Here is a 23,342-nt window from a genome sequence, read left to right as displayed (position 1 = left end):
CTGGGGCAACACAGCATCAGCACAGCTTCATCAGCCACTGCAGACAGAAGCCAGGACCCTATCCCCAGGGGCCGGGTCGGGGCAGCACTCCTGGGAACCCCACTAGGCACAGAGCCCCCGGTGCTGGTGAAAACGTCACCAGGGTGAGACTCACATTTCCTTTGGGGTCACAGCCATCCGCGCTCTGACCAGGTCCAGCGGGTAGGTCAGCGAGGCGGCCGTGGTTCCAGCCAGCGCGCCGGCGAGGAGGCGGGGCCAAGGGGGCAGGGCCCTGAAAGTGGGTGGGGGCAAAGTGAGCCCCCAGGGTTCCGGGTGTCCACAGGTCTGGGGTGCGGGTAGAGATGGGGGAACGGGCGGCCAAGCTGATGCGCGGGGCGGGGTGTCTCTTGGGGGGTGCCTGCCTTTGCCCCTGCTTGTCTGAATGAATGAAGGGCAGGTGGCTTTCCACCTGCTCTGGGGCACAGCAGGGACCGTGGCCATCCTGGGACGTAGGTTCGTGGAGACCAAGGAAACGAGAGAAGTTCTGACATGGTGAACAGGTGGAAGACAGGAGAGCAGGGTGAGGTGACAGAGCTGAGAGGGCCAGGGTCTTTTTGGGGAAGGGGGGTCTCACTCTCCACGGAAGCCGTAGTAGCTGCCCAGGAGGCGTTTGTACTCCTCGTGCGCGCTGAACTGGATGGCGGCATAGGGCACCACACGCACCATGGTGGCCGAGTTACCGCGCCACAGGCTCCAGAAGCCTTCGTGGAGGTAGGTGAAGTAGAGGAGCCGGAAGGCCTCCTGGGGGCAGGCAGCGGAGAGGGGCAACGTCAGCGGCCTAGGCCTCTGACCGAGCATGGCCTTTGCGCGCAGAGCACAGCTGCCCTCTCAGCTCACCTGACTTTGCCCAGCCCTGCACCTGGGAAGTCGGGGTGATATCACAGACCCCACCTATGTTCCCTGGGCTCCATGCTGGGACCCCCACCCCTTCTCCTCCAGCCTGGGAATCATGAAGTGAGATGGGGGAAAGCACGGCTGCAGAGCACTTAGCCCCACTAAGGGGGCTTTGTAGGTGTTTGGTAGCCTAGCTTTTAAAAATCCTCTTTGTTTTCCTTTATTAAGAAGGAAACACCTGCTCTGTGGGCTTCCCAGTGGCTCGGTGGTAAACACCCCACCTGCCAATGCAGGGGATGTGGGTTTGATCCCTGGGCAGGGAAGATCCCCTGGAGGAGGGCATGGCAACCCACTCCAGTATTCCTGCCTGGGAAATCCTATGGACAGAGGAGCCTGGTGGGCTACAGTCCATGGGGTCGCAAAGAGTCGGACACGACTTAGTAACTAAACAACAACAAGCAGCAACACCTGCTCTGTGTTTAAAAATAAATCAAATACGAAACCTGTGAGTTTAGACCATCAAGTCCCCTGACCACCACCCCAGGACAGGTGGTCTCCTGTCACTTCCCAGGGTGGGCTGTGTCCAGGCAGACTCGGGGTGCAGACAGATGGCCTTGGCCCCAGCGCCTGGCAGGGGAGGCCTTGGTCACCCAGCAGTCCTGCAGCCGGCCTGGGGTGGGGGTCGGGGAACCAATGGGAAAAGCCCCTTGACAAGCGTTTGCCCAGCCCCTAACCACCCACCTCCCTGCCTCTGCCAGCCCAGTAGGGCAGAGGTGAAGGCCCCAGAGACGGGGGTCCATGACTGAACGGCTCACCTTGGCAGAAAACCTTTTTGAGGACACTGGAAAAAAAAAACACAACAGAGATTGTTGGAGATGAAAGATGGGACCACCCTCCCACTCCAGTCTGCATGACCCCCACCACAGGGGTCTAGTTTGAGTATAGGGAGTGAGGGCCTCCCCTGGAAATGCGCCCCCTCAACCCCTATAAGGGCCGAGGTGGGGACATCCCTAGCAAAGTTACCCCATCCCCAGGAGCCTCCCCGCCCCCGCCCCCCGTCCCACGTCAAGGCCACTCTGCACACCAACTTCTCCCCTTCTTCAGGGAGAGGAGCCCAGCTGCCACCTGACCCCGCAGGACAGCGAGGGCCTGTGGAAGGACGCAGCTCTCTGGGAGGGTCTCCACCCAGCTGAACTTTCTCTCCCCCAAGTCCCTTGGAGGGGAGGCATCCCAGCCGCCAGCCATGCGGGGGTCAGCTAAGCGGCTCCAGCTCCCTTGGCAGAGGGCGTCTGCCCTCTCCTCCATGACCTGGCTTGGGCAGCCCTAGTTCCCACTCTCCTGCCCTCCGGGGCTGCCCGGCCCACCCCCACCCCCCCACTCCATGGTGAGCTGCACCACGGTGGCTAGGCGGACCTGGCAACCCAAGTCACGAAGGGGCCTCAGCCTGGCAGCGCCCGCGGCGCTGCACTCCCCCAGCGTCTGCTGCCTTCCCAGCACAGCCCTGCCCTCCTCTCCGTGGGCACGTGTACACAGCTCCTGCCTTCGGAAAGAAGTTCAGCTCCCCGTGTGGCGCTCCGGTTGGAATTTGTTCCAGGACCAGCTCAGCTGATGGAGATGTGTCCTCAACTGCACGCCTGCCCGTTCCCAGGTCAGCTCACTCCTCCTCCCCCTCAGGCAGGAGGTTGGTATCAATGGTCTTGTTATACGGACAAGGAACCTGAGGCCCAGAGAGGTGAGGGGCCAGCCTGAGCAAGTGGGAGGGGCCTGGCTCCAGTCTGCAGCTCCCTCCTCCCAAAGAGCTGAGGGGCAGGGGTCCCAGCTTAGGACTGCCCCCCTGCCCACCATGTACGGGACACAAAGGCCTCATCTTCCCCCTGTGCCTGCTAAACCCTAAGGAGGGAGGGAGCTGGATTCCTGAACTGTGTCTTCCCAAAGAAACGTCCATGTATGCTCTCACTCTCAGCGCCCATGAATGAGGCCTTAACTGGAAATGGGCTCTTTGCAGATGTAATTAAATGGAGGTCATGCTAGAGCAGGGTGATCCAATGGCGTGGGTCCTTAGAAGAGGATCCAGACATACAGACTGGGGTGGGGGTGCAATCACAAGCCAAGGATGCCTGGAGTCATCAGAAGCTCGAAGAGGCAAGGAAGGGTCCTCCCTCAGGGCCCCAGGAGGAGCTAACCCCTTGAATGTGGACTTCTGGCCTCCAGAAAATGAGAATAAATTCCTGCAGTTCTAAGCTGCCTGGTTTCTGGTACTTTGTGATGCCAGTCCTAAACACTAACAGACTTTCTAAGTGGATTCTAAAGAGGCATCTCAAGGGCTTCCCTGGTGGTCCAGTGTCTGAGAGTCTGCACTCCCAGTGCAGGGGGCCCAGGTTCACTCCCTGGTTGGAGAGCTAGATCCCACGTGCTGCAAGTAAAGAGCCTGCTGCAATGAAGACTGAAGACCCCATGTGCCGCGACAGACCTGGCAGAGCCAGATAAATAATTTTTTTTTAAAAAGAGGCAATTTAGAAAGCACTTGGCAGAGCAGTGTGGGGCCCTGGAGGAGGAGGGTGAGCGCCTGGCAGCCTCTCCATCACCGGCAATAGGTGCTCAGGCAGCGCTTACCTTGGAAGATGATTTTGGTTCGGTCCAGGGGAGCTACAGCTGTTTTGGCAAGAGCACCAGCCAGTGCCCCAGACAGAAGGGAGCTGAGAACTTGCCTGTGATCACTCTGCAAGAAAACACACGAACACGCTGTCCGTCATCAGGGAGAGAAGGCATCTACTCTGCTTGGAACAGTGTCCAGGAGAAAGGCTTTTCTTCTCCGCCTGGCCCGGGGTGGCTAGACATACGGTGGCCAGGGTGTCACTGCCCTGCTGGGCCCTGGGCAGACTCCGGCACTGGCCACAGAGCCTGGGGGGACACAGCGAGAACCTCCTGGGCCGCAGGGACCATCTGCACGGGAGGCTGGGGCGTCGCGCGTGGTTCTAAGTTCTCAGAGACGGCCTCCAATGGGATTGACGCCAAACGTAAGAGTTGCCCTTGACCTGTCCTACTTTCAAGCCTTGGTCCAGCCACTGCCCATATGCTAGGGGCTCTTGCGCTTCCATGTTTCGGGTAAGGGCTCCTTGTGGTCTGGGGAGAAGGTGGTGGGTATCAGGCAAGGAGACCCTGGCTCTGCTCAGCGTGTCCGCTTTCCACCGTTTTCTATCAGGACTTCCGGGGCCGATGTCTGTGGCTCTTTATCCAGCTAAGCTGAAGGTGATGGGGACAAGCACGGCTGACTTGCACTTTGTGCTCCTGTGGCTAGTCTCAAAGTTGGTGCTTTCCCAAGTCTTCCTGTGGCTCCTGGAGCCCTGGCTCAAACAGCCCTCCTTCCCTTGAGGCCCACGGAGCCCCGAATCGCAGCCCAGGAAGCCATCTGCTCATGGGGCTGGAGGCTCCATTCCCACCTTCCCCCCACCCCGGATGACTCAGGCATAGAGCTTGCCGGGGGCTCTGTGCAGGACACACCCAACCTGTCCTCACTGCAGCAAGCAAGGAGGTGAGGAGCAGGGTGCTCAGCGATTCTGGGAATCTGTGACGTCCACTCGACCCAGGTGCCCTCAGGAGCCTGGAGTCAGTGTGGGGCAGGAGCATGTACGAGCCCCCACCGCTCCCCTCACAGGGCTGCCAGTCGGCAGAGGGAGCCAGACACAACGATCTCTTCAGACAAATGTGTGCAGAGTCAGCAGTCTGGGAGGGGCTGTGGGGAGGGGGCTCGGAGTTCCAGGAGAATGCGGGCTAAGAGGCCAAGGGTGTGTGATGAGGCACACCTACGCAGGGTGTGGGTGCACGTGCGCGAGTGTGTGTGTGACACTAATCGAGGGGGAGGAACTGAACACTCAGAGGCCCCAGTGAGAAGGAGCTGGGGACCACAAGGAGGGCAGGGCGCTGACACAGGAAGGGGAGGGGGCAAGGGAAGAGAGACACGACGGAAGATGGGCAAGGCTGGACCCCACAGAGCCTGACAAGGAGGTTGACCTTGGCCTACAGAGAAATGGAGACACGTGCAAGGTGAACAGATTATTTTAACTGGAACCAGAGGGGAGGCAGCTCCTGTGAAACCCAGGGTTGAGATGGCAGAGGCTGGGGCCAGAGGAGGCTGCAAGAGGAGAGTAATGAGGGGGCATTTGAGGGGTGCGGCTGGCAGTCTGGGTTCCTGAGTGGGCTTGGTGGAGTCCAGGGCGATGCCCAGGTTTGCTCAGCTCTGTGGGTGTCTCGGGGGGGCTGGGTCTGCCCGCAGTGACTGGAAGGCCTCCCTGCTCCCCAGTCCCTCCCCTCTGACACAGTCACGTGCTGACTCCTGGCCCAGACCCCAGACCACGTCCCAGGTGAACGTCCCCAGGGCCCTGTGCCCCTCGACCTGGCCCCTCCCCTTAATGCCCCTGGTGCCCCCTCCACCAGCCCAGCCCACCTCTCCCTGAAAGAACAAGTCCCCACAGCAGTGTGTTCCTGACTCAGTTTCTGAGGCTGAGCTTTACCACAGGGTTCCACCTTTTTGCTTCATTAGAGACCTGTCACTGGGGACCCCTGCCTTTTCTGGGTCACATGGCAAGGTCTGGACATCTGGCTTCCAGGGACGTGGACAGCAGATGCCAGAAGGCTCAGGGGTGTTTCTGGCACCGGCTTTGAGGCCCATCTGCCCCTCTGCTTCGGTCTGCTCTCTGTGAATCCGTGTGGCGACCGCCGACCTCAAGCCTCTGTGAGCACAGGGATGCCCTGCGGCCTGCCCACGGGCCTGTGAGCACTGGAGGCAGAGCCCAGGTGTCCCTCTATCTCCCCCACCAGGCACTTCCTGGGAAGCCTGCAGTGCTCATCATCGCCAGGCCAGTGCTGCACGTGCAAGGACACACGTCCTGAAACCCTAACCCCGGGTGTGCGGCTCCGAAGACACTCGGTGAGGAGTGCACGCTCAGTGCAGGAGGCGGCGGCTGCTTTCTGCCGACACTCCTGGGGACTCCGAAATGACGCAGCTGGCTTATCCTTTAGAGATAAGTGTTAGCTGCTCAGTCGTGTCTGATTCTTGGCCACCCCCTGGATTGTACCCCGCTAGGCTCCTTTGTCTGTGGGATTCTCCAGGCAAGAATACTGGACTGGGTTGCCACTTTCTCCTCCAGGGGATCTTCCTGACCCAGGGATCGAACCTGGCAGATTCTTTACCATCTGAGCCACCAGGGAAGCCGTCATGGCTGGCAAAGGCATCACCAAACGGTCAAAGTCTCCACGACTGCCGTATGAGCTGCTGCTCAGCCTCGAAGTCGTGTCCAGCTCTTTGGGACCACCTGCACTGCAGCACACCAGTCTTCACTGTCCTCCACTGTCTCCCAGACTGTGCAAATGCATGTCTGTAGACTCAGTGATGCTATCTAATCATCTTATCCTCTGCCGCCCCCTTCTCCTCTTGCACTCAGTTTTTCCCAGCATCAGAGTCTTTTCCAAGGAGTCAGTTCTTTGTCTCAGGCAGCCAAAGTACTACAGATTCAGCTTCAGCATCAGTCTTTCCAATGAACATTCGGGGTTGATCTCCTTTAGGATGGACTGGTTGGATCTCCCTGCAGTCCAAGGGACTCTCAGGAGTCTTCTCTAACACCACAGTTCGAAAGCATCAATTCTTCAGCGCTCAGCTTTCTCTATGGTCCAATTCTCACATCTGTACATGACTTCTGGAAAAACCATAGCTTTGACTAGATGGACCTTTCTTGGCAAAGCGATGCCTCTGATTTTTAATATGCTGTCTAGGTTTATCATAGTTTTCCTTCCAAGGAGCAAGCGTCACTGTCCTCAGTGATTTTGGAGCTCAAGAAAATAAAATCTGTCACTGCTTCTGCTTTTTCCCCTTCTGTTTGCCGTGAAGTGATGAGACCAAATGCCATGATCCTAGTTTTTTGAATGCTGAGTTTCAAATCAGATTTTTTACTCTCCTCTTTCACCTTCATCAAGAGGCTCTTTAGTTCCTCTTTGCTTTCTGCCATAAGGGTGGTGTCATCTGCATATCTGAGATTATTGCTATTTCTCCCAGCAATCTTGATTCCAGCTTGTGCTTCATCCAGCCCAGCAGTTTGCATGATGTACTTTGCATATAAATTAAATCAAGACGGTGACAACATACAGCCCTGTCGTACTCCTTTCCCAATTTTGAACCAGTCTGTTGTTCCATATCCAGTTCTAACTTCTCATCATAAGAGAGATCCTTGCAAATGAAGAATGAGGCAGGCAGCCTGATGGAGAGAAAATGGGTGATCCACAGACAGGATCCACACGAGCAGCGAAACCACAGGAAGATGCCAGGCTCTTTAGAGTGTAGAGTGAGCTCCCTGCACTGTGTTAACCAAGCAGGCAAGACTGATGCGGGTCGTGCCGGCCAGCAGGAGGGAAACTGCTGCCGTGTGTGTCCGAGTATAGGCTGGGCACGGGGGCCTTTGCTGGGCATGTCTTTGGACTTCCCTAGTAGTTCAGTGGTTAAGAATCCACCTGCCAATACAAGGGACATGGGTTTGATCCCTGGGCTGGAAAGCTCCCACACCGCCGTGGGGCAACTAAGCCTGTGTGCCACAGCTACTGAGCCCTCGTGCCCAGAGCCCGTGCTCCACAACAAGGGTGATGCCAACTTGGCGGGATCCATCTGGGCCAGTGGATGGAGGGCCACGTCTCCCTCATATGCTAAAGTTCACTGAACTGTGAGGAATGGGGTGCCTGCTCTGGAGCTTAGCCCTCTGTCGACCAGCGTGGTGACGGGGGTCTGAGAACCAGGCCTCCTGTCCGCCTGGTGCTCCACAGAGCAACCTGGAACTTGGGGAAAGGTCAGGAGGGCCAGAGGTTGACGCCGCTTCAGCCTTTGAGCCCGTGGACTTTGAGAACTGCCTGCGGGCACCTGAGTCGGCCTGGGAGTGAAGGTGGATTAGTCCATGCTCAAGGTTCCAGTGGGAGAACTTCTCCTGGCTTCTGTGGTGAACAAGCACAGGCCTGATCCAATTTCTTTACAAGGGAATAAACCTTTTGTGTTCAAGTGGAGGGAGTCACTGGGGATGAACTTCAGAGCCGAGTGAGGGTAAACTCCTCCCTGGCGTGAGGAGGTCCCCTCAGCCCACCCCACCTTTGGCTAATTTGTGTTGGCAAATCTGAGTCAGAAGAGGGACCCGGGGACACCTGTGACATCCCTGCCAAATTTGGGCGAGGTCTTGACTTCTTGCCAAGCGGTGGGGCGGCTGGATCCACAGCACAGACAGGGCTATAAAAACGGAATAGGAGGCAGCCTGCGTCACCCCCCACCGCCCCCACCCTCAGTGTGGGAGGCGGTGATTTATATGGGGTGCGAGCACAGAAGAGGGTGCGGGTGAGCGCGCCCATGGCGGGGCAGGGGTACTTGCCTTTGAGGAGACGTGCGCGGGCAGGACGGGCTCGGCATCCTCACGCAAACGCACCACGCCTTCCTTCACACCATTACCCATTCCAGGCCTGCTCAGGACGGCGGAGACTCAGTCCTGGGGAGCAAAACGGGGCACGGTGAGAAGGCGGCCTCCTCCACCCGCCCAGGGCCTGTGATTCATCCTCAGTGACCCGATGCCAGCACTGCCGCAGAGGCACGCTTCACCTAACCTGACTTCGGTCTCCCTGCAGGATAAAGACACCAGAGCCTGCATGCGGATGCCAGAGTCCCCTGCCCTGACTGCTTAATCATTTACAAGAGCACTTCCCATCAGCTCCGTGATTTCGTTGTCACCAACAGGCCTCTGAGTCCTCCGTTGTTTTCCAAGCTGGCACCAACCGCCTAGGTTGGCTCAGAGAGGTTAAGCTGCCAGCCAGGTCACACAGCAGGAGGCGGGGGTGGGGTGGGCTCTAGAACGTGGAGGCCAGAGGTCTCCACCTGCCCTGGAGCCCAACCCACTTTGGGGTGATGCCAGCCTGGATCTGAGATTCCGTTCTCAGAAATACTTTTAGAAAATTAATCTTTGGACTTCCCTAGTAGTTCAGTGGTTAAGAATCCACCTGCCAATACAAGGGACATGGGTTTGATCCCTGGTCTGGAAAGCTCCCACACGCCGTGGGGCAACTAAGCCTGTGTGCCACAGCTACTGAGCCCTCGTGCCCAGAGCCCGTGCTCCACAACAAGGGCAGCCACCTCATGAGAGGCCTGCGAACCACAATAAAGAGCAGCTCTGGCTTGCTGCAGCTAGAGAAAGCCCGCTCACAGCAACAGAGACCCAGGGCAGCCAAAATAAGCAAATAAAAGTAACTTTTTAAAAAAGAGATAGTCTTTGTCCTCCTGTGTGGCTGCCTGCCCTTTGTGGCCAAGCTTATAATAAGTGTCCTAATACTTGAGGATTTCTCCCTGGAAACCTGTAAGCAGATCAATTAGGGAGTCCCTGGAGAAAGAGAACCAGGAATGGCTCTCTTGACAAAAGAGAAGGGTTTTGGCAATGACTGCCCTTGAACAGGTCTTAGTAATTAATGATCTTAAGAGAACAAAGGAAGGCAGGAACAGAGAAAAGTCAGTCAAATAGTAGTGCAGCTTCCCTGGGGGCTCAGACGGTAAAGCGTCTGCCCGCAATGCAGGAGCCCTGGGTTCGATCCCTGGGTCGGGAACATCCCCTGGAGAAGGAAATGGCAACCCACTCCAGTACTCTTGCCTGGAAAATTCCATGGACAGAGGAGCCTTGTAAACTACAGTCCATGGGGTCGCAAAGAGTCGGGCATGACTGAGCAACGTCACTTCACTTCACTTCAATAAAGCAGATAATAAACTGGAAATCTCTGAAAGAGATGGGAATACCAGACCACCTGACCTGCCTCTTGAGAAACCTGTATGCAGGTCAGGAAGCAACAGTTAGAACTGGACATGGAACAACAGACTGGTTCCAAATAGGGAAAGGAGTACGTCAAGGCTCTATATTGTCACCCTGCTTACTTAACTTCTATGCAGAGTACATCATGAGAAAGGCTGGGCTGGAAGAAGCACACGCTGGAATCAAGATTGCCAGGAGAAATATCAATAACCTCAGATACGCAGATGACACCACCCTTATGGCAGAAAGTGAAGAGGAACTAAAAAGCCTCTTGATGAAAGTGAAAGAGTGAAAAAGTTGGCTTAAAGCTCCACATTCAGAAAATGAAGATCATGATATCTGGTCCCAACATGTCATGGGAAATAGATGGGGAAACAGTGGAAACAGTGTCAGACTTTATTTTTGGGGGCTCCAAAATCACTGCAGATGGTGATTGCAGCCATGAAATTAAAAGACGCCTACTCCTTGGAAGGAAAGTTATGACCAACCTAGATAGCATATTAAAAAGCAGAGACTTTGCCAACAAAGGTCCGTCTAGTCAAGGCTATGGTTTTTCCAGTGGTCATGTATGGATGTGAGAGTTGGACTGTGAAGAGAGCTGAGTGCCGAATAATTGATTCTTTTGAACTGTGGAAAAAAGCTGAACCTCTTTTGAACCAGGAAAGAGAGCCATTCCTGGTTCTCTTTCTCCAGGGACTCCCTAATTGATCTGCTTACAGGTTTCCAGGGAGAAATCCTCAAGTATTAGGACACTTATTATAAGCTTGGCCATAAAGGGCAAGCTTTTTGAACTGTGCCACTGGGCACTGATGTGCTTGGAGGCCTCAGAGTCTTCTCCACTTCTTTTGGAGAAGACTCTTGAGAGTCCCTTGGACTGCAAGAAGATCCAATCAGTCCATCCTAAAGGAGATCAGTCCTGGGTGTTCATTGGAAGGACTGATGCTGAAGCTGAAATTCCAATACTTTGGCCACCTCATGCGAAGAGTTGACTCACTGGAAAAGACTCTGATGCTGGGAGGGATTGGGGGCCGGAGGAGAAGGGGATGACAGAGGATGAGATGGCTGGATGGCATCACCAACTCGATGGACGTGAGTCTGATTGAACTCCAGGAGTTGATGGACAGGGAGGCCTGGCATTCTGCGATTCATGGGGTCACGAAGAGTTGGACACGACTGAGCTACTGAACTGAACTGAATAAGGCAGAGCTCTAGTTCCTCCTCAAAGGACATACATAATAATAAATATATCTTTGAGTTCTGTGGAAACTAAGGCCCCCAAGCAGGTGGAGGGTGGAATGATGTTGATCCTCCTGACTTCAATCAACTAAAGGTTGGACTCTGGACCTTTGCCCTAATTCTAGGCTGAATTCTCCTCTACTCAACCCCCTTCCTGAATACTCATGGACCCTGAGCTTAAAACTTCCCCAGTTTTTCTGTTCAGGGAGACGTTGCTTTGGAAAAGGTCCCTTGTATTTCCCTTAACTTGCTGCAGGTAATAAATCCTTCCTTCTCCCCATCTTTGGCTCAGTTGTATCTATTGGCTTAACATTCACGAAGAGGCAAACCCAGTCTTCAGGTTAACACAGGTTTGTGTCCAAATTTCCTCCTATAAAACAATGTTTTTTCCTCTTTGTAAGGACGCCCAGTCCTAATGGATAAGAGTCTACCCTAACAACCTCTAGTAATAAATCCTTCCTTCTCCCCATCTTTGGACTTGGTTGTGTCTATTCGCTTGACATCCACCAAGAGGTGAACCCACTGTTTTGGTAACAAACCTACCTTTAACCTCCCAGAGGAAGCGCACTCAAAGCTTAGCCAACCACAGGGAAAGGACCAGGAGGAAAAACACAACATGAAGGACTGGTGTCACCGAGATGCCACCGGGCACTGGTGTGCTTGGAGGCCTCAGTACCCACGCTTTAAAATCACCCAGTGAACCAACAGGCTTCCTTGGGACTTCGCTGGTGGTCCAGTGGTTAGGAATCCACCTTCCAATGCAGGGGACGTGGGTACGATCCCTGGTGGGGGAACTAAGATCCTACATGCCACAGGGCAGCTGGAACCCGAGCCAAAAATAAAAATAAGTATTTTTAAAAAATATTATGCTTCCCTGTGCTCAGTCACATGTCACCCCATGGACTGCAGCCTGCCAGGCTCTTCTGTCCATCCCAGCAGGAATACTGGAGTGGGTTGCCATTTCCTCCTCCAGGGGATCTTCCTGACCCAGGGATCGAACCCGTGTCTCCTGTGGCTGGCGGATTCTTTAGCACTGAGCCACCTGGAAGGCCCCATGCTCTTCTGTCAATGATGCAAGTGAGGCAGGTACCCCCTGAGCCAGCCGTGGAAGCCCCTCCTGCCGCCTGGGCCCTCCCAAGCACCCGCTGGAATGGGACATCTTAGGAAGCACAAGCAGGATTCTGTTCCAAGTGGCCTCTGCTGCCGTTTCCTACCTAAAATGGTCCCTGACTCGGGGAGGAAGGGCTGCTTCTAAGACAGGGCCAGAAACTTAAGGAAGAGCCTGGGCCATCCTGAGGTGCCGGGCAGGAGCCACAGCCAATGGTGAGATGACAATGGGACATAAAGGCAAATCAAAGCGCTCCCGGCGGCCACAGCAGGAACACCCTGAGCAACGCGAGCAGCTGAGCAGCGCTGGACTATTAGTATTATTTTGGCAGCACCAGAGCATGCTGGATCTTCGTTCCCCAACCAGGGATGGAACCCACACCCCCTGTAGTGCAAGGGTGGAACCTTAACCACTGGACCAGCAGGGAAGTCCCAGCAGTGTCGGAGTATAACCCGAAGTGCAAAATAAATATCCACAAGTCCACACAAACATAAATAAATAATTGAAAGATAAGTGAGGAAGAGGAGAGAAATGTCCCAGGTTGAACAATCCCAAGTAACTGACACAGGTGCTCCGCCCTGGAAGAAGGAAGCATAAGCAGGAGCGCTGAGGTGTGGGCCACGAGTGGTGACTTCCTTTCAAAGGGCACAGCACAGAAAGTGGAGGGGAGTCACTTTAGTGAAGACAGCTGCCAGAAAACCCCTGCAGCCAGGCGATCGAGGTCAGCACCACACTGCTAGGTCACGTTCACAGCACACGCCCTGGTCACCTGTGTGATGAAAAAGCCTCCTCCTCTCCGAAGCCCAGTCTAACCATGAGAGAAACATCGGACAAATCCCAACCAAGGGCCATCCTACAGAACACCAGACCAGTTCTTCTCCAACCTGTTAAGGTCATCGAAACCAAGAGAGCCTGAGAACCTATCTCAGCCCAGAGAAGCCTAAAGAGAAGTGATGCTGATGACTAAATGTCATGTGAGGATCCTGGGATAGAAAAAGGACATTAGGGAAACACTAAGGAAATACGAATAAACAACGGACTTTAGTTAATTATCCGCCTGCTGATGCAAAGGACACGGGTTTGATCCCTGGTCCAGCGGGACTGCACAGGCCTGGGGGCAACCTAGCCCATGCATCCCAGCTACTGAGTCTGAGCTCTAGAGCCCAAAAGCCACAACCCCTGAAGCTCTTCTGCCCTGGAGCCTTTGCTCTGCAGTAAGTGAAGCCAGGACAGTGAGAAGCCCATGCTCCACAGTTAGAGAGTAGCCCCACCGCCACAACTAGAGAAAGCCCGCCAGAGGCCAAACTAGGAAAAATTTTAAAAATTAATCACTTTAAAAATAATGATGTATCAGTATTTGTTCATTAGTTGTGACAAATGTAATATACTAACAGAAGATGTTATTAATACAGGAAATTGGGAGTGTGCAGTGGAGGGGATGTCTGAATTACTTTTGCAACTTTTCTAAATCTAAAACTGCTCCCAAACAAACAAAGAGAAACTAGGCTGGAGGGCTTTTTCTCAGCCCGTTGCTGGGCGCTCGTTCTCGGGTGCCTGCCACTGTGTCACGCCCCACGTGTCCGCTGATGCTCAGCATCACTACCAGCGCTCCGGGGGACTGTCTCCACGGCTGGGCGCCTGCATGCGAACAATGCAACCTTTCTTTCTTTCTTTCTGTATTTATTTATTTGGCTGCTTCAGTCTTAGCTGCGGCGCCCAGGATCTTTCTTTGCGCTGCATGGGCTTCATTGCACCTCGGCCCTGGAAGAAGGGAAGCATAAGCAGGAGCCCTGAGGTGTGGGTCGGGGTCTTAGCTCCCGACCAGAAATCAAACCCATGTGCCCTGAGTTGCAAGACAGATTCTTAACCACTGGACCACAAGGAAAGTTCCTATTTTTTTCTTTTCCTGTACTGCTCAACAGGTAGGATCTTAGTTCCCTGATCTGAGATGGAACCTGTGCCTCCGTCAGTGGAAGTGCGGAGTTGCAGCTGCTGGACTGTCAGGGAGGTCCTGATGCAGCCTTTCTTAGGGCTGGGTCAGGCGTGGTGCATGCGGACACGTTCTGTTAAACTGCCCTCTTGACAAAGGATCCAGCCCTTTGTATGGCCCAGCCTCATAGTCTAGAGTCTGACGACTTGTCTTCTTGCCTCCCTCTGACTCTTGCTCCAGGCTCCCCAGGAGGAAAGGCCGGGGGCAGGTGGTGAAGGCTCAGCCCCGGGTTCGCCCGTGTTGCCCTCTGGGTCATTTTTCACTGTGGCCCGGGCCAGGGGCCTGGCCTGGGAACTCTGCAGACCCAAGACAGGTCCTCGGTGCGGTGGACACGGACAGAAGCAGAGTCACTGCACAAATCAGTGAAGGCCTACAAGAGCATGTCCCACGTCACTGCTGGTGACAGCGCCAAGGCCAAGACACAGGAAGGCACCTGCAGGGGGCTGAATGGTGCCCTGCCCCTCCGCCCAGACCTGTCTGTCCCCCTGGAATCTGTGAACGCGGCATTATTTGAAAAAAGGCCCCTGCAGATGTCATTAAGGTAAGGATCTGGAGATCCTTACCCTGGATGAGTCTGGGTCCTCTAATCAAGGACAAGTCAAATCTCTTATCTCTGATAAGAGACAGAGAAACAGGTACTCGAAGAGAGGCCCTGTGAAGACAGAGGTGACAGGGTGACACACCCAGGCCACAGGCCAAGAAACACCTGCGGTATAAAAGCTGGAGGAGACCAGGAAGAGTCTCCTGGAGCCCGAGGAGAATTAACATGAGACTTGCAGTCTGCAGAGCTGTGGAAGAATACACTTCTGTTGTCGTCAGTTTGTGCTGGTTTGTCACAGGGGTCAGAGGAAACTAAGGCGCTTTTTGGAGGAGAATGTGGGGTGCCCCAGGCTCCCTAACTCTGAGCAGAAGGGGCAGCCAGAGTTTGCAAGCTATTCCTGCCAGGGCCTGATACCTCCAGGAAACTCCCCAGGATTGCAGGGCAGAAAGAAGGAGATTCCTTCCACAGGGCTGTGGTGGGGGGTGGTCTCAAGATTTTGCCTCTCAGGCCAAATGCTAACTTCCTAGCCTTTGCCCTTTCAAAAAACAAAAACAAGTTCAAGACAAAGGCAAAGAAACAACCAGATCACTGGGAAGGAAATCCATGGGGTCGCAAAGAATCAGACACGACTGAGCAACTGAACTGAACTGAACTGGGAAGGAAAATCAACAACTAAAAAATATGACAGAAGGATTTCCCCGGTAGTCCCGTGGCTAAGACTCCATGCTCCCAATGCAGGGGCCCTGAGTGCCACCCCTGGTCACGGAACTAGATCCCACAGGCCTCAACTAAGAGCTTCATGCTGCAACTGAAAAAAGGTCCTGCATGCCTCAACTAAGACCCAGTACAGCCAAATAAATAAATAAGTGACAGGTACCAGACTGCACTCGCTTGGAGAAAAGCAGGGTTAAAACCCTTGTGGGGGCTGCCGGCCTGTATTGGGACAGTAACTTAACTGGTGGATGAGCGGGCAGAGAGGCAGGCTGTGGGCAGATCCCCTTACCAGGCGATTTGGCGAATGTCTTAGAACGCGTGCTGTTCCCCCGACAGGTGAGCGTGGAGCCTCATGGGCCAGTAAGGCCATGGCCAGGCGCTGGTGTGGCCTGAAGGTATGGCGGTCTGGATGGGAAGCCATGGGGGAGAGAAGGGAGGCAGGGACAGGGAGAAGGTGTGACCTTGGCCCTCACGAGGACCCCGAGCGGCCTGTCACTAATGAGCGACCCTGCCTGAGCCTAGGTGGGAGGCTGTCCGGATGCAAAGACGGGAAGTAGATCGTGTGTTTACAAAGTGCTGTCAACAGCGAGGAGGACTCTTGGGCACGGAGGGGACAGGGGAGGGGAGGAGCCTAACCACGGGTGCACAGACTTGCCAGCAGTTGGCATTTTGCTGGCCCCCACTCACACAGCCAACAAGGGGCTGCCTCCACACCCACAGTGCCCTTTCCTGGTCAGATCCCCTCCCCTGCACTCGGGGACAGCACCCCCCCACCCCGCCCAGCTTCCTGCTGGCTTCTTTCCCCCAAACCGCCACATGATTCTGAATTGACTCCTCAACCTGCCCCAAGAGGCCCCCTCACTGACTTAGGGCCCCCACTTCCCACAGTGCTCCCATACTCAGGACAGCCATCAGGCCGCCTCGGCCCCCAGGGTGGGTTCACTGAGGCTGGGATTTCTCCGCAGCTGCTGAGCCACATGCCTACAGCCGGTGCTGTGCAACCAGAGAAGCCGCCGCAGTGAGAAGCCTGGGCATCATAATGAAGGGCAACGCACTCACTGTAACTAGAGAAAGCCCGTGCAGAGCAACAAAGACCAGCACAACCAAAATAAACAAACTAAAAAAAATCTTTTTTCATACATTTGTTAGCTGACCAGTTATTTAATAAATCTTTGTGACTGTAACCTGCATTCAGAAACAAGTTTTGTATCATATATTCACTTATACTCATAGACACTTCTGCTTCTGTGCCCTAACTGCAACAAGAGTTTCAGGAAGGAATAGGTAGCCCTTTTATTTTTTTAATTTCCATTTATTTAAGAATATTTTTGGCTGTGCCACACAGCATATGGGATCTTAACTCCCCAATCAGGGATCAAACCCGAGCCCCCCCGCAGTGGAAGCGTGGCTTCTTAACCGCTGACCCGCCAGGGATGTCCCATAGGTAGCCCTGGGCTTCCCTGGTGGCTCAGTGCTAAAGAGTCCACCTGCCCGTGCAGGAGACCTGGGTTTGACCCCTGGTTTGGGAAGATCCATGGAGCAACTAAACTCGTGTGCCACAATATTGAGCCTGTGCCCTAGAGCTTGGGAGCCTCAACTACTGAGCCCGTGTGCCCTAGAGCCCGTGCTTCACAACGAGAGAAGCCACTGCAATGAGAAGCCTGCACTCCGCAACTAGAGAGGAGCCCCCATTCGCCGCAACTCGAGAAAAGTCTCAGCAGTGATGAAGACCCAGCATGGCCAAAAAATAACAATAATACAAACAGAATTTAAAAAATTTTTTAATGCGATTCGCTCTGCCATCTCCCTCTCCCTCCCCTCTACTTAATTTTGATAAAGCTAACCACAACCAACTACGCTGACTTCAAGCAGCAGACGGAAGGAACATTGTTACAAGCTGTGGGTTGGGAGATGGTCATTTCTTCCTATTTTATGCAGTTTATATTATGTATTAATACATGTGTATATGGCAACCGAATCTAGTATTCCTGCCTGGAAAATCCTACGGACAGAGGAACCTGGCGGGCTACAGTCCATGGGGTCACAAGAGTCAGACATAACTTAGCGACGAAACCATACATACGCATTTTAAGCTCAGACTTAAACCCAAATCTCCTTCTAGGGTAGTGATACAAAATAAGCTTTAGGTGAATTAAGTTAGAAAAGAAAACTGAAGTAAATCCTGGAACAGGAGGTGCAGCTTTCATAACTGGGAGAGGAGGTCCCTAGGGATCTCAGAGGCACCAGGCCCACGAGTCACCCATGTGTCTCTCATCACAGCAGAGAGATGCTCTGTGCGGTCCAGGAACCTCAGGGGAGAAACCAAGACATGGTCCTGGGGTCAAGGGCGAGGGTCAGATTGGGGCAGCCACTTGCTCAGAGTGACAGATTTGCTCCCTGACAAGCAAATATACTTCCGGCCCGAATGAACCATGGAAGCATCTTTTGGTGGGGAGCAGAGAGAGACCTTTGGTTTCACATCAAAGCCTATACAACTTTCTCAAAATGCAAGTTGCTCACAAATTCAAAGATGTATTTATATAAAATATCTGCGGCAGGGAGAGGGTGTGGAACATTAGATTCGGCCAGCTGGAAATGTTGGCTCCTAAAAAAACGATCTTTCCAAAAAAGACGAAGAGAGCTCAGAGCTCTGGCCCCCAGTGTCCCCCCAGGGCCCTCAGCGGTACACACTCCCTGCGGCCGTGCCTCTCTCCCGGTTCCTTTGCTGGAATGTCTGACCTCCTGTGACACTGTGTCTGCTGCACGACCGCGGATCTCAAGGACCAGAGGGATGCACATTCCCACTCCTTGTGCTGGTGACACTGTCTCTCCGTGGGGCTGTGTGCTCGGCTCAGTCTCAAGTTCTGGATGCCCGTTCACGGGGAGACCGGTGCTCACCCTCAATGCTCCAGCCTCCTCTTGAGGTTCACGAACACCCCATGACCGGCGGGAGCTCTCTGGCCAGAGGTTATTTTGGCAGGCACTCTGCTGAGCTCACTGCCCTGTGGCTCTCCTTCCAGGAGAGAATATGTGTGAAGAGTGCACATTCCTCAATGCAGAGGGGAAGCCGAGCAAACTCTAAAGTGAGGCGACGGCTTGGTTTAGGTCATGCAGGCAGACTAGGGCCCCATGAAGAACACTGTACAGGCAGTGGGACTTAGGTGAGGGTTTTTTCTGGGGGAAGGGGTGGGAGGGGATCTGAGATCCTCCTTAAAAATATCTTCAGCACAAGAATAAAACAATTTGTAACTATGCATGATGACATATGTTTAACTTACTGTGGTGCTTATTTTGCAATGTACACAAATATTGAGTCATTATACTGTAAACCTGAGACTAATATACAGTCAGCCCTCTGTATCCACAGGCTCTGCATCTGTGGATTCAACCAACTGAGGACTGAAAACAGTTTAAAAAAAGAAAGAAAGAAAACAAAACAAAACAGAAAGTTCCACAAAAGCAAAACTTGAATTTGCGGTGCACCAGAGCTTCCCAGGTGGCTGAGTGGTGAAGAATCCATCTGCAGGGCAGGAGATGAGAGTTCAGTCCCTGGGTCAGGAAGATCCCCTGGAGGAGGAAACGACAACCCACTCCAGTATTCCTGCCTGCAGAACTCCATGGACAGAGGAGTCTGGCCGGCTACAGCCCAAGGCAACTATTTCTATAACACACTGTATTAGGCATTGTAAGTAACCTAGAGACGATTTACGGCCCGCTGGCAGCTCCGCTGGTAAAGAATCCGCCTGCAGTGTGGGAGACCTGGGTTCGATCCCTGGGTTGGGAAGATCCCCTGGAGAAGGGCATGGCAACTCATTCCAGTATTCTTGTCTGGAGAATCCCATGAACAGAGGAGCCTGGTGGGCTACAGTCCATGGGGTCGTAGAGAGTCAGACACAACTGAGGGACTAAGCACAGCACAGAGGTGATTTAAAGTGGACTGGAGGATGTTACATGCAAACACTACACCATCTTATAATGAGGGACTTGAGCACCCCCAGATTTTTATATCTGAGGGGGATTCTGGAACCAAGCCCCTAAGGATAACAATGTGGGTGCTAAGTCACTCCAGTCATGTCTGAGTCTTTGTGACCCCATGGACTGTAGCCCACCAGACTCCTCTGTCCATGGGATTTTCCACGCAAGAATGCTGGAGTGGGTTGCCATTTCCTCCTCTAAGGGATCTTCCTGAGCCAGGGATCGAACCTGCATCTCTTATGTCTCCTGCGTTGGCAGGTGGGTTCTTTATCACTAGCGCCACCTGGGAAGCCCAAGGATGACAACAGGTGACTATAATATGTCAATTACACCTCAATTAAAAAAATGCAAAAACTCACCCCCATTAACAGATATGAACTATTATACATAAAACAGATAACCAACAGGGATCTACTGTACCGCTTTGGGAACTATATTCAATAGCTTGTGATATCCTATGATGGAATATAATCAGGAAAAATATATAACTGAATCACTATGCTGTACATCTGAAACTAACATGATATTGTAAATCAGCTATACCTCAAAAAAAAAAAAAGTTCTCAGTAAAACAACAACAACAAAAAACAGAACAAAACCCAAAAATCTTCGGGTAAGAGAGACAGGACATATACAGGAACAAGAGCCAGATCATGCATGATGGGAGGACTCTGACCCATGACCTCTGCAATAGGCAGCCAGGGAAGCAAACCATAATGACTCCAGCAACTGGTCCAAAACAGCTGGAGTTTGGTGACTGCAGCTTCCCTAATTTTTGTTTCTGCTTCCAACTTAGGACAATCAAAAAATAGTATGCCTCCCTGGCCATTCATGGAAGGCAACTGCTGTTGGCAGCCATCCCCTCACCTGCTCTTGCCAAGAGCCTCCAACAGTCACACCTGAACCTTCTCTTCTCCACCATAAAGCTCTCTCCCCGCTGCTGTCTTTGAGTCTCTGCCAAATGCAGTGGTGGCAGCTGACCCCCGTCTCTAGCAAGCCTCTGGTGTTTTCACTGAAGTGGCCTTTATTTATTTCCACAGGTAATTGCATGAAGAGAGGAGAAGAGACAGCTCTTCCTTAGGGCAGAATTTCAACTAATGAACATATAAGGAATGCTGGACACAGAAAATCACCAACAGACAAAGGTCAGTGTTCACTATTGCTGCCAAAAACTGCAAATGGGACTTCCCTGGTGGTCTGGTGTCTAAGAACTCGCTTGCCGATGCAGGGGCACGGTTCAGTCCCTGCTCCTGGAAGGTTCCACGTGCTGCGGGACAGCTGGGCCCATGTGCCCCAACTGCTGAAGTCCAAACGCCCCAGAGCCTGTGCTCTGCAGCTAGAGAAGCCCCTGCAAGGAGAAGCCTGCACAGCATGAGAGAGTGGCCTCCCGCTGCTGCAACCAGAGGAAGCCCACACACAGCAAGGGAGGGAGACCCAGTGCAGCCAGAAACAGATAATTCATTAACGTAGAGAGATTTTACAAAAAAGAACTACGGTGGACCGATACTAAAGGGAGAGAGTGAAAATACAATGAGAAGCGGGGTATCTGTGTGGTCTTCAGGCATCTCTCCACAAGACACTTAATTTCTCTGGGCAGAGCAAGCTGGCAGACCCCATCCCGACCAAGCGATCAAGGTCAACCACAGAGGACAGGACACAGCGACAGCTCGCATGCTGGATTTAACACAACGGGAAGGACACAACATCAGTTCTGTGGGGTTCCTGCCAAAGACGCACAACCCCTGATCTGATCCCGAGGAAACAGCTGACAAGCCGCACTGAGGCACACTCTGCAAACAGCTGAGTGGTTCTCAGCGCGAAGGTCGTGGACAACAAGGGAAGGCTGCGGAACCATCACATCACAGATCGAAGGTGACTCAGGAGACACGAGAACTTAAATGCAACATCCGAGCCTGGACCAGAAAAAGAACCTAAGGGGGAAAGCTGATAACGTGAGGTTCCGGTCTGGAGACGAGACCCTAGTGTCGCGTCGACATTTAGTTTCTGGTTCAGATAACTGCATCGTGCGAGACGCTAACCACAGGAGCCGCTGCGTGAAAGGTATCAGGAACTCTCAGCTAGTTTTGTCATTTTTCTGTGAGTCTAAAGTTATTTCAAAATACACAGCTTCAAAAATAAAAAGTTATGAGAAAACCAGGAGCTTCTGGGACTGCCAAAGTTTTCAGAGAAACACGTCAGATGCCTGTGGCTAGAGGAGCTGGCACAGTGGCCTGGCTCCTCCTTGCCCCCTGGGTGCTTTTGAGCAGCATCTCCAAGTTCTGTGCTGGGGAAGGGTGCTAGCAGTCACGGCCCCACAGGAGGGATTAGTGTTGCCTGGCTTGAAGGGAGACCGTGTCCTTCCTGGCAGGCATACCCTGACCCTGGTCTCTCCTCAGGCCAAGGCCTTCACCCTCTGCCTCTGGCTCTGCATGTGGGGGTGAGAATGGGGTGAAGGCTGATACTCGACACTACGGAACAATGGCAGCTGTTGTTCATTAAATCCCTCTGCCCCTGTGTTCTCTGTCTAGCCTTAACCAACGCCCATGGATGCTGCTTTACAGATGGGGAAGCTGAGGCAGCATGCATCCTTGCTGGAGACTGTCATGATGCTAATCATCACAGCTGATGACTGGGGCCATCACAGTCACTGTTTTATGTTCCCGCTTTGCTGATGAGATGTGGAGTAGCTTGGCCAGACCAAGAGCAGAAGCAACTCCAGCCTTGACTTGGGACTCCAAAGCCACAGCTGACTCCAGCTCCACAGAGCCCGGCTCCTCGGTGACCTCAATATCATTTCATCCTGAATGCTTCCTCCAGAGAAGCATGTGCCCCTTAAGAAAGATTTTGTTTAACCTGAAGGAACAGTACTGCAGGGGAGGCAGGAGTAAGAGTCTGGCTGCACTCAGACAGCTCCTGAGACAACTCTCAAAGCCACGCAGAACTTGAAGCCAGAGGGCAGGGACCCCTGAGATCTGAGGGGGCTGGGTCACCGGAGGCCAAAATCAGCAAGTTCCTGAGATGTGAGCCTGGAAGAGGCAGCCAAGAGGCCAGCTGAGCAGTCGGTGGGGAGAGCAGGCAGCGATGGAGACCCTGGGTGACCAGTCCCTGGTGGGGATTCACCAAAGGCCGCGGGGTAGAAGGAAGGTGCTGGAGGGACGGAGGCCTGGTGTCTGGCAGCCTGAGAACTTTCAGTCTTGAACTTGGAAGAAGGTGGCCCCAGTCTCTGGCTCCCTCAAGCCTGGAAAGAACCAGTGGAAATAGTGTCTGGGGAAAGATGATACCCTGGACCTTGCGGGATTTAAAAAATCTAACATCTTGGGCCCGACCTGAGGTAATGAGGCGCAAGGGGAGACTGGATGAAAGGAGCAGAGCCACCCCGCATAGGCAGGCTGGGCAGATGCCATGTTGGAAGATGCTGACGGGTCGTTCAACAAGGAAGGGCTAGAGCTGATTCCAGCCCCAGTTGCCTCTTCTGAATGGAGGGCCTCGTGTGGACCACTCCCTGCATGGAGGTGACAGGGGCAGTGGGCAGTGTCTCGTGGCAGTGCCTGATAAAAGAAAGAAGCAGGGGCCTCTTGAGACCCCTGAGTGTCACGGTCCACAGATCTGAGAAGGGCGGCCCTGCAAAGCGAGCCGGGGCCGACCCGGGCGAGACCTTCATGCTCTTGTGCTAACATAGCTGTCAGCTGCACTCCTGGCTTTCTTCGGTTTTGTGAGTTATTCCCCGAATCTCCCTTTTCTGCCTCTGTATCTCATCCGTGAGCTTGAGGCCTTCCTGGTCCTGTAGGATAACTCCCCTCTCCCCCTAGTCTGGGCTTGTCTGAAGTGTTTTCTCACCATTAGCTTGGGTTGTGGGGTTCTAGGAGGTACACAGAGGTGGAGGGCCCTCTCCCAAGCATTATACCAGGGGGCTGGGAGGGCACAGATTTACTCCAGGGGAGATGAGCCTGGGCTTCTTGGTTAAAGTGGGGGTCTTTAACCCCCTGTCTAGTGATCTTTTCCCCTTTCTAGACTCTTCTTTTTGGAACCAGTGCAGCATGGGCAAGAGGTGGGGTGGAAAAGGGGAGTTAAGCAAGAGGTTGAGAGTGGAGG

The 23,342-nt window shown here is 53.6% G+C and overlaps 1 protein-coding gene across 3 annotated transcripts in view; it reads right to left on the bottom strand.

Annotated features, from left to right (window-relative positions):
- Positions 1 to 23,342, bottom strand: part of SLC25A42 (solute carrier family 25 member 42) — a 42,591-nt gene that overhangs the window by 3,829 nt on the left and 15,420 nt on the right. For 2 of the 3 annotated variants that reach the window (XM_040241228.1, XM_040241229.1), the window contains exons 2-6: positions 8,271 to 8,384; positions 3,487 to 3,592; positions 1,689 to 1,714; positions 614 to 780; positions 155 to 271 (exon numbers count right to left, since the gene is read on the bottom strand). In XM_040241228.1, the coding sequence (XP_040097162.1) occupies positions 155 to 271; positions 614 to 780; positions 1,689 to 1,714; positions 3,487 to 3,592; positions 8,271 to 8,351 (497 nt within the window). In that variant the 5' untranslated portion in view covers positions 8,352 to 8,384. Of the gene's footprint in view, positions 1 to 154; positions 272 to 613; positions 781 to 1,688; positions 1,715 to 3,486; positions 3,593 to 8,270; positions 8,385 to 8,499; positions 8,596 to 23,342 lie in introns of those variants that run through there. The other variant, XM_040241230.1, reaches the window with a different exon arrangement.

The sequence above is a fragment of the Oryx dammah genome, unplaced genomic scaffold (assembly GCF_014754425.2).
Source record: "Oryx dammah isolate SB20612 unplaced genomic scaffold, SCBI_Odam_1.1 HiC_scaffold_5, whole genome shotgun sequence".
Classification (NCBI taxonomy): domain Eukaryota; kingdom Metazoa; phylum Chordata; class Mammalia; order Artiodactyla; family Bovidae; genus Oryx; species Oryx dammah.
The sequence above is the reverse complement of the archived record's forward strand: the minus strand, read 5'-3'. Positions and strand labels throughout refer to the sequence as shown.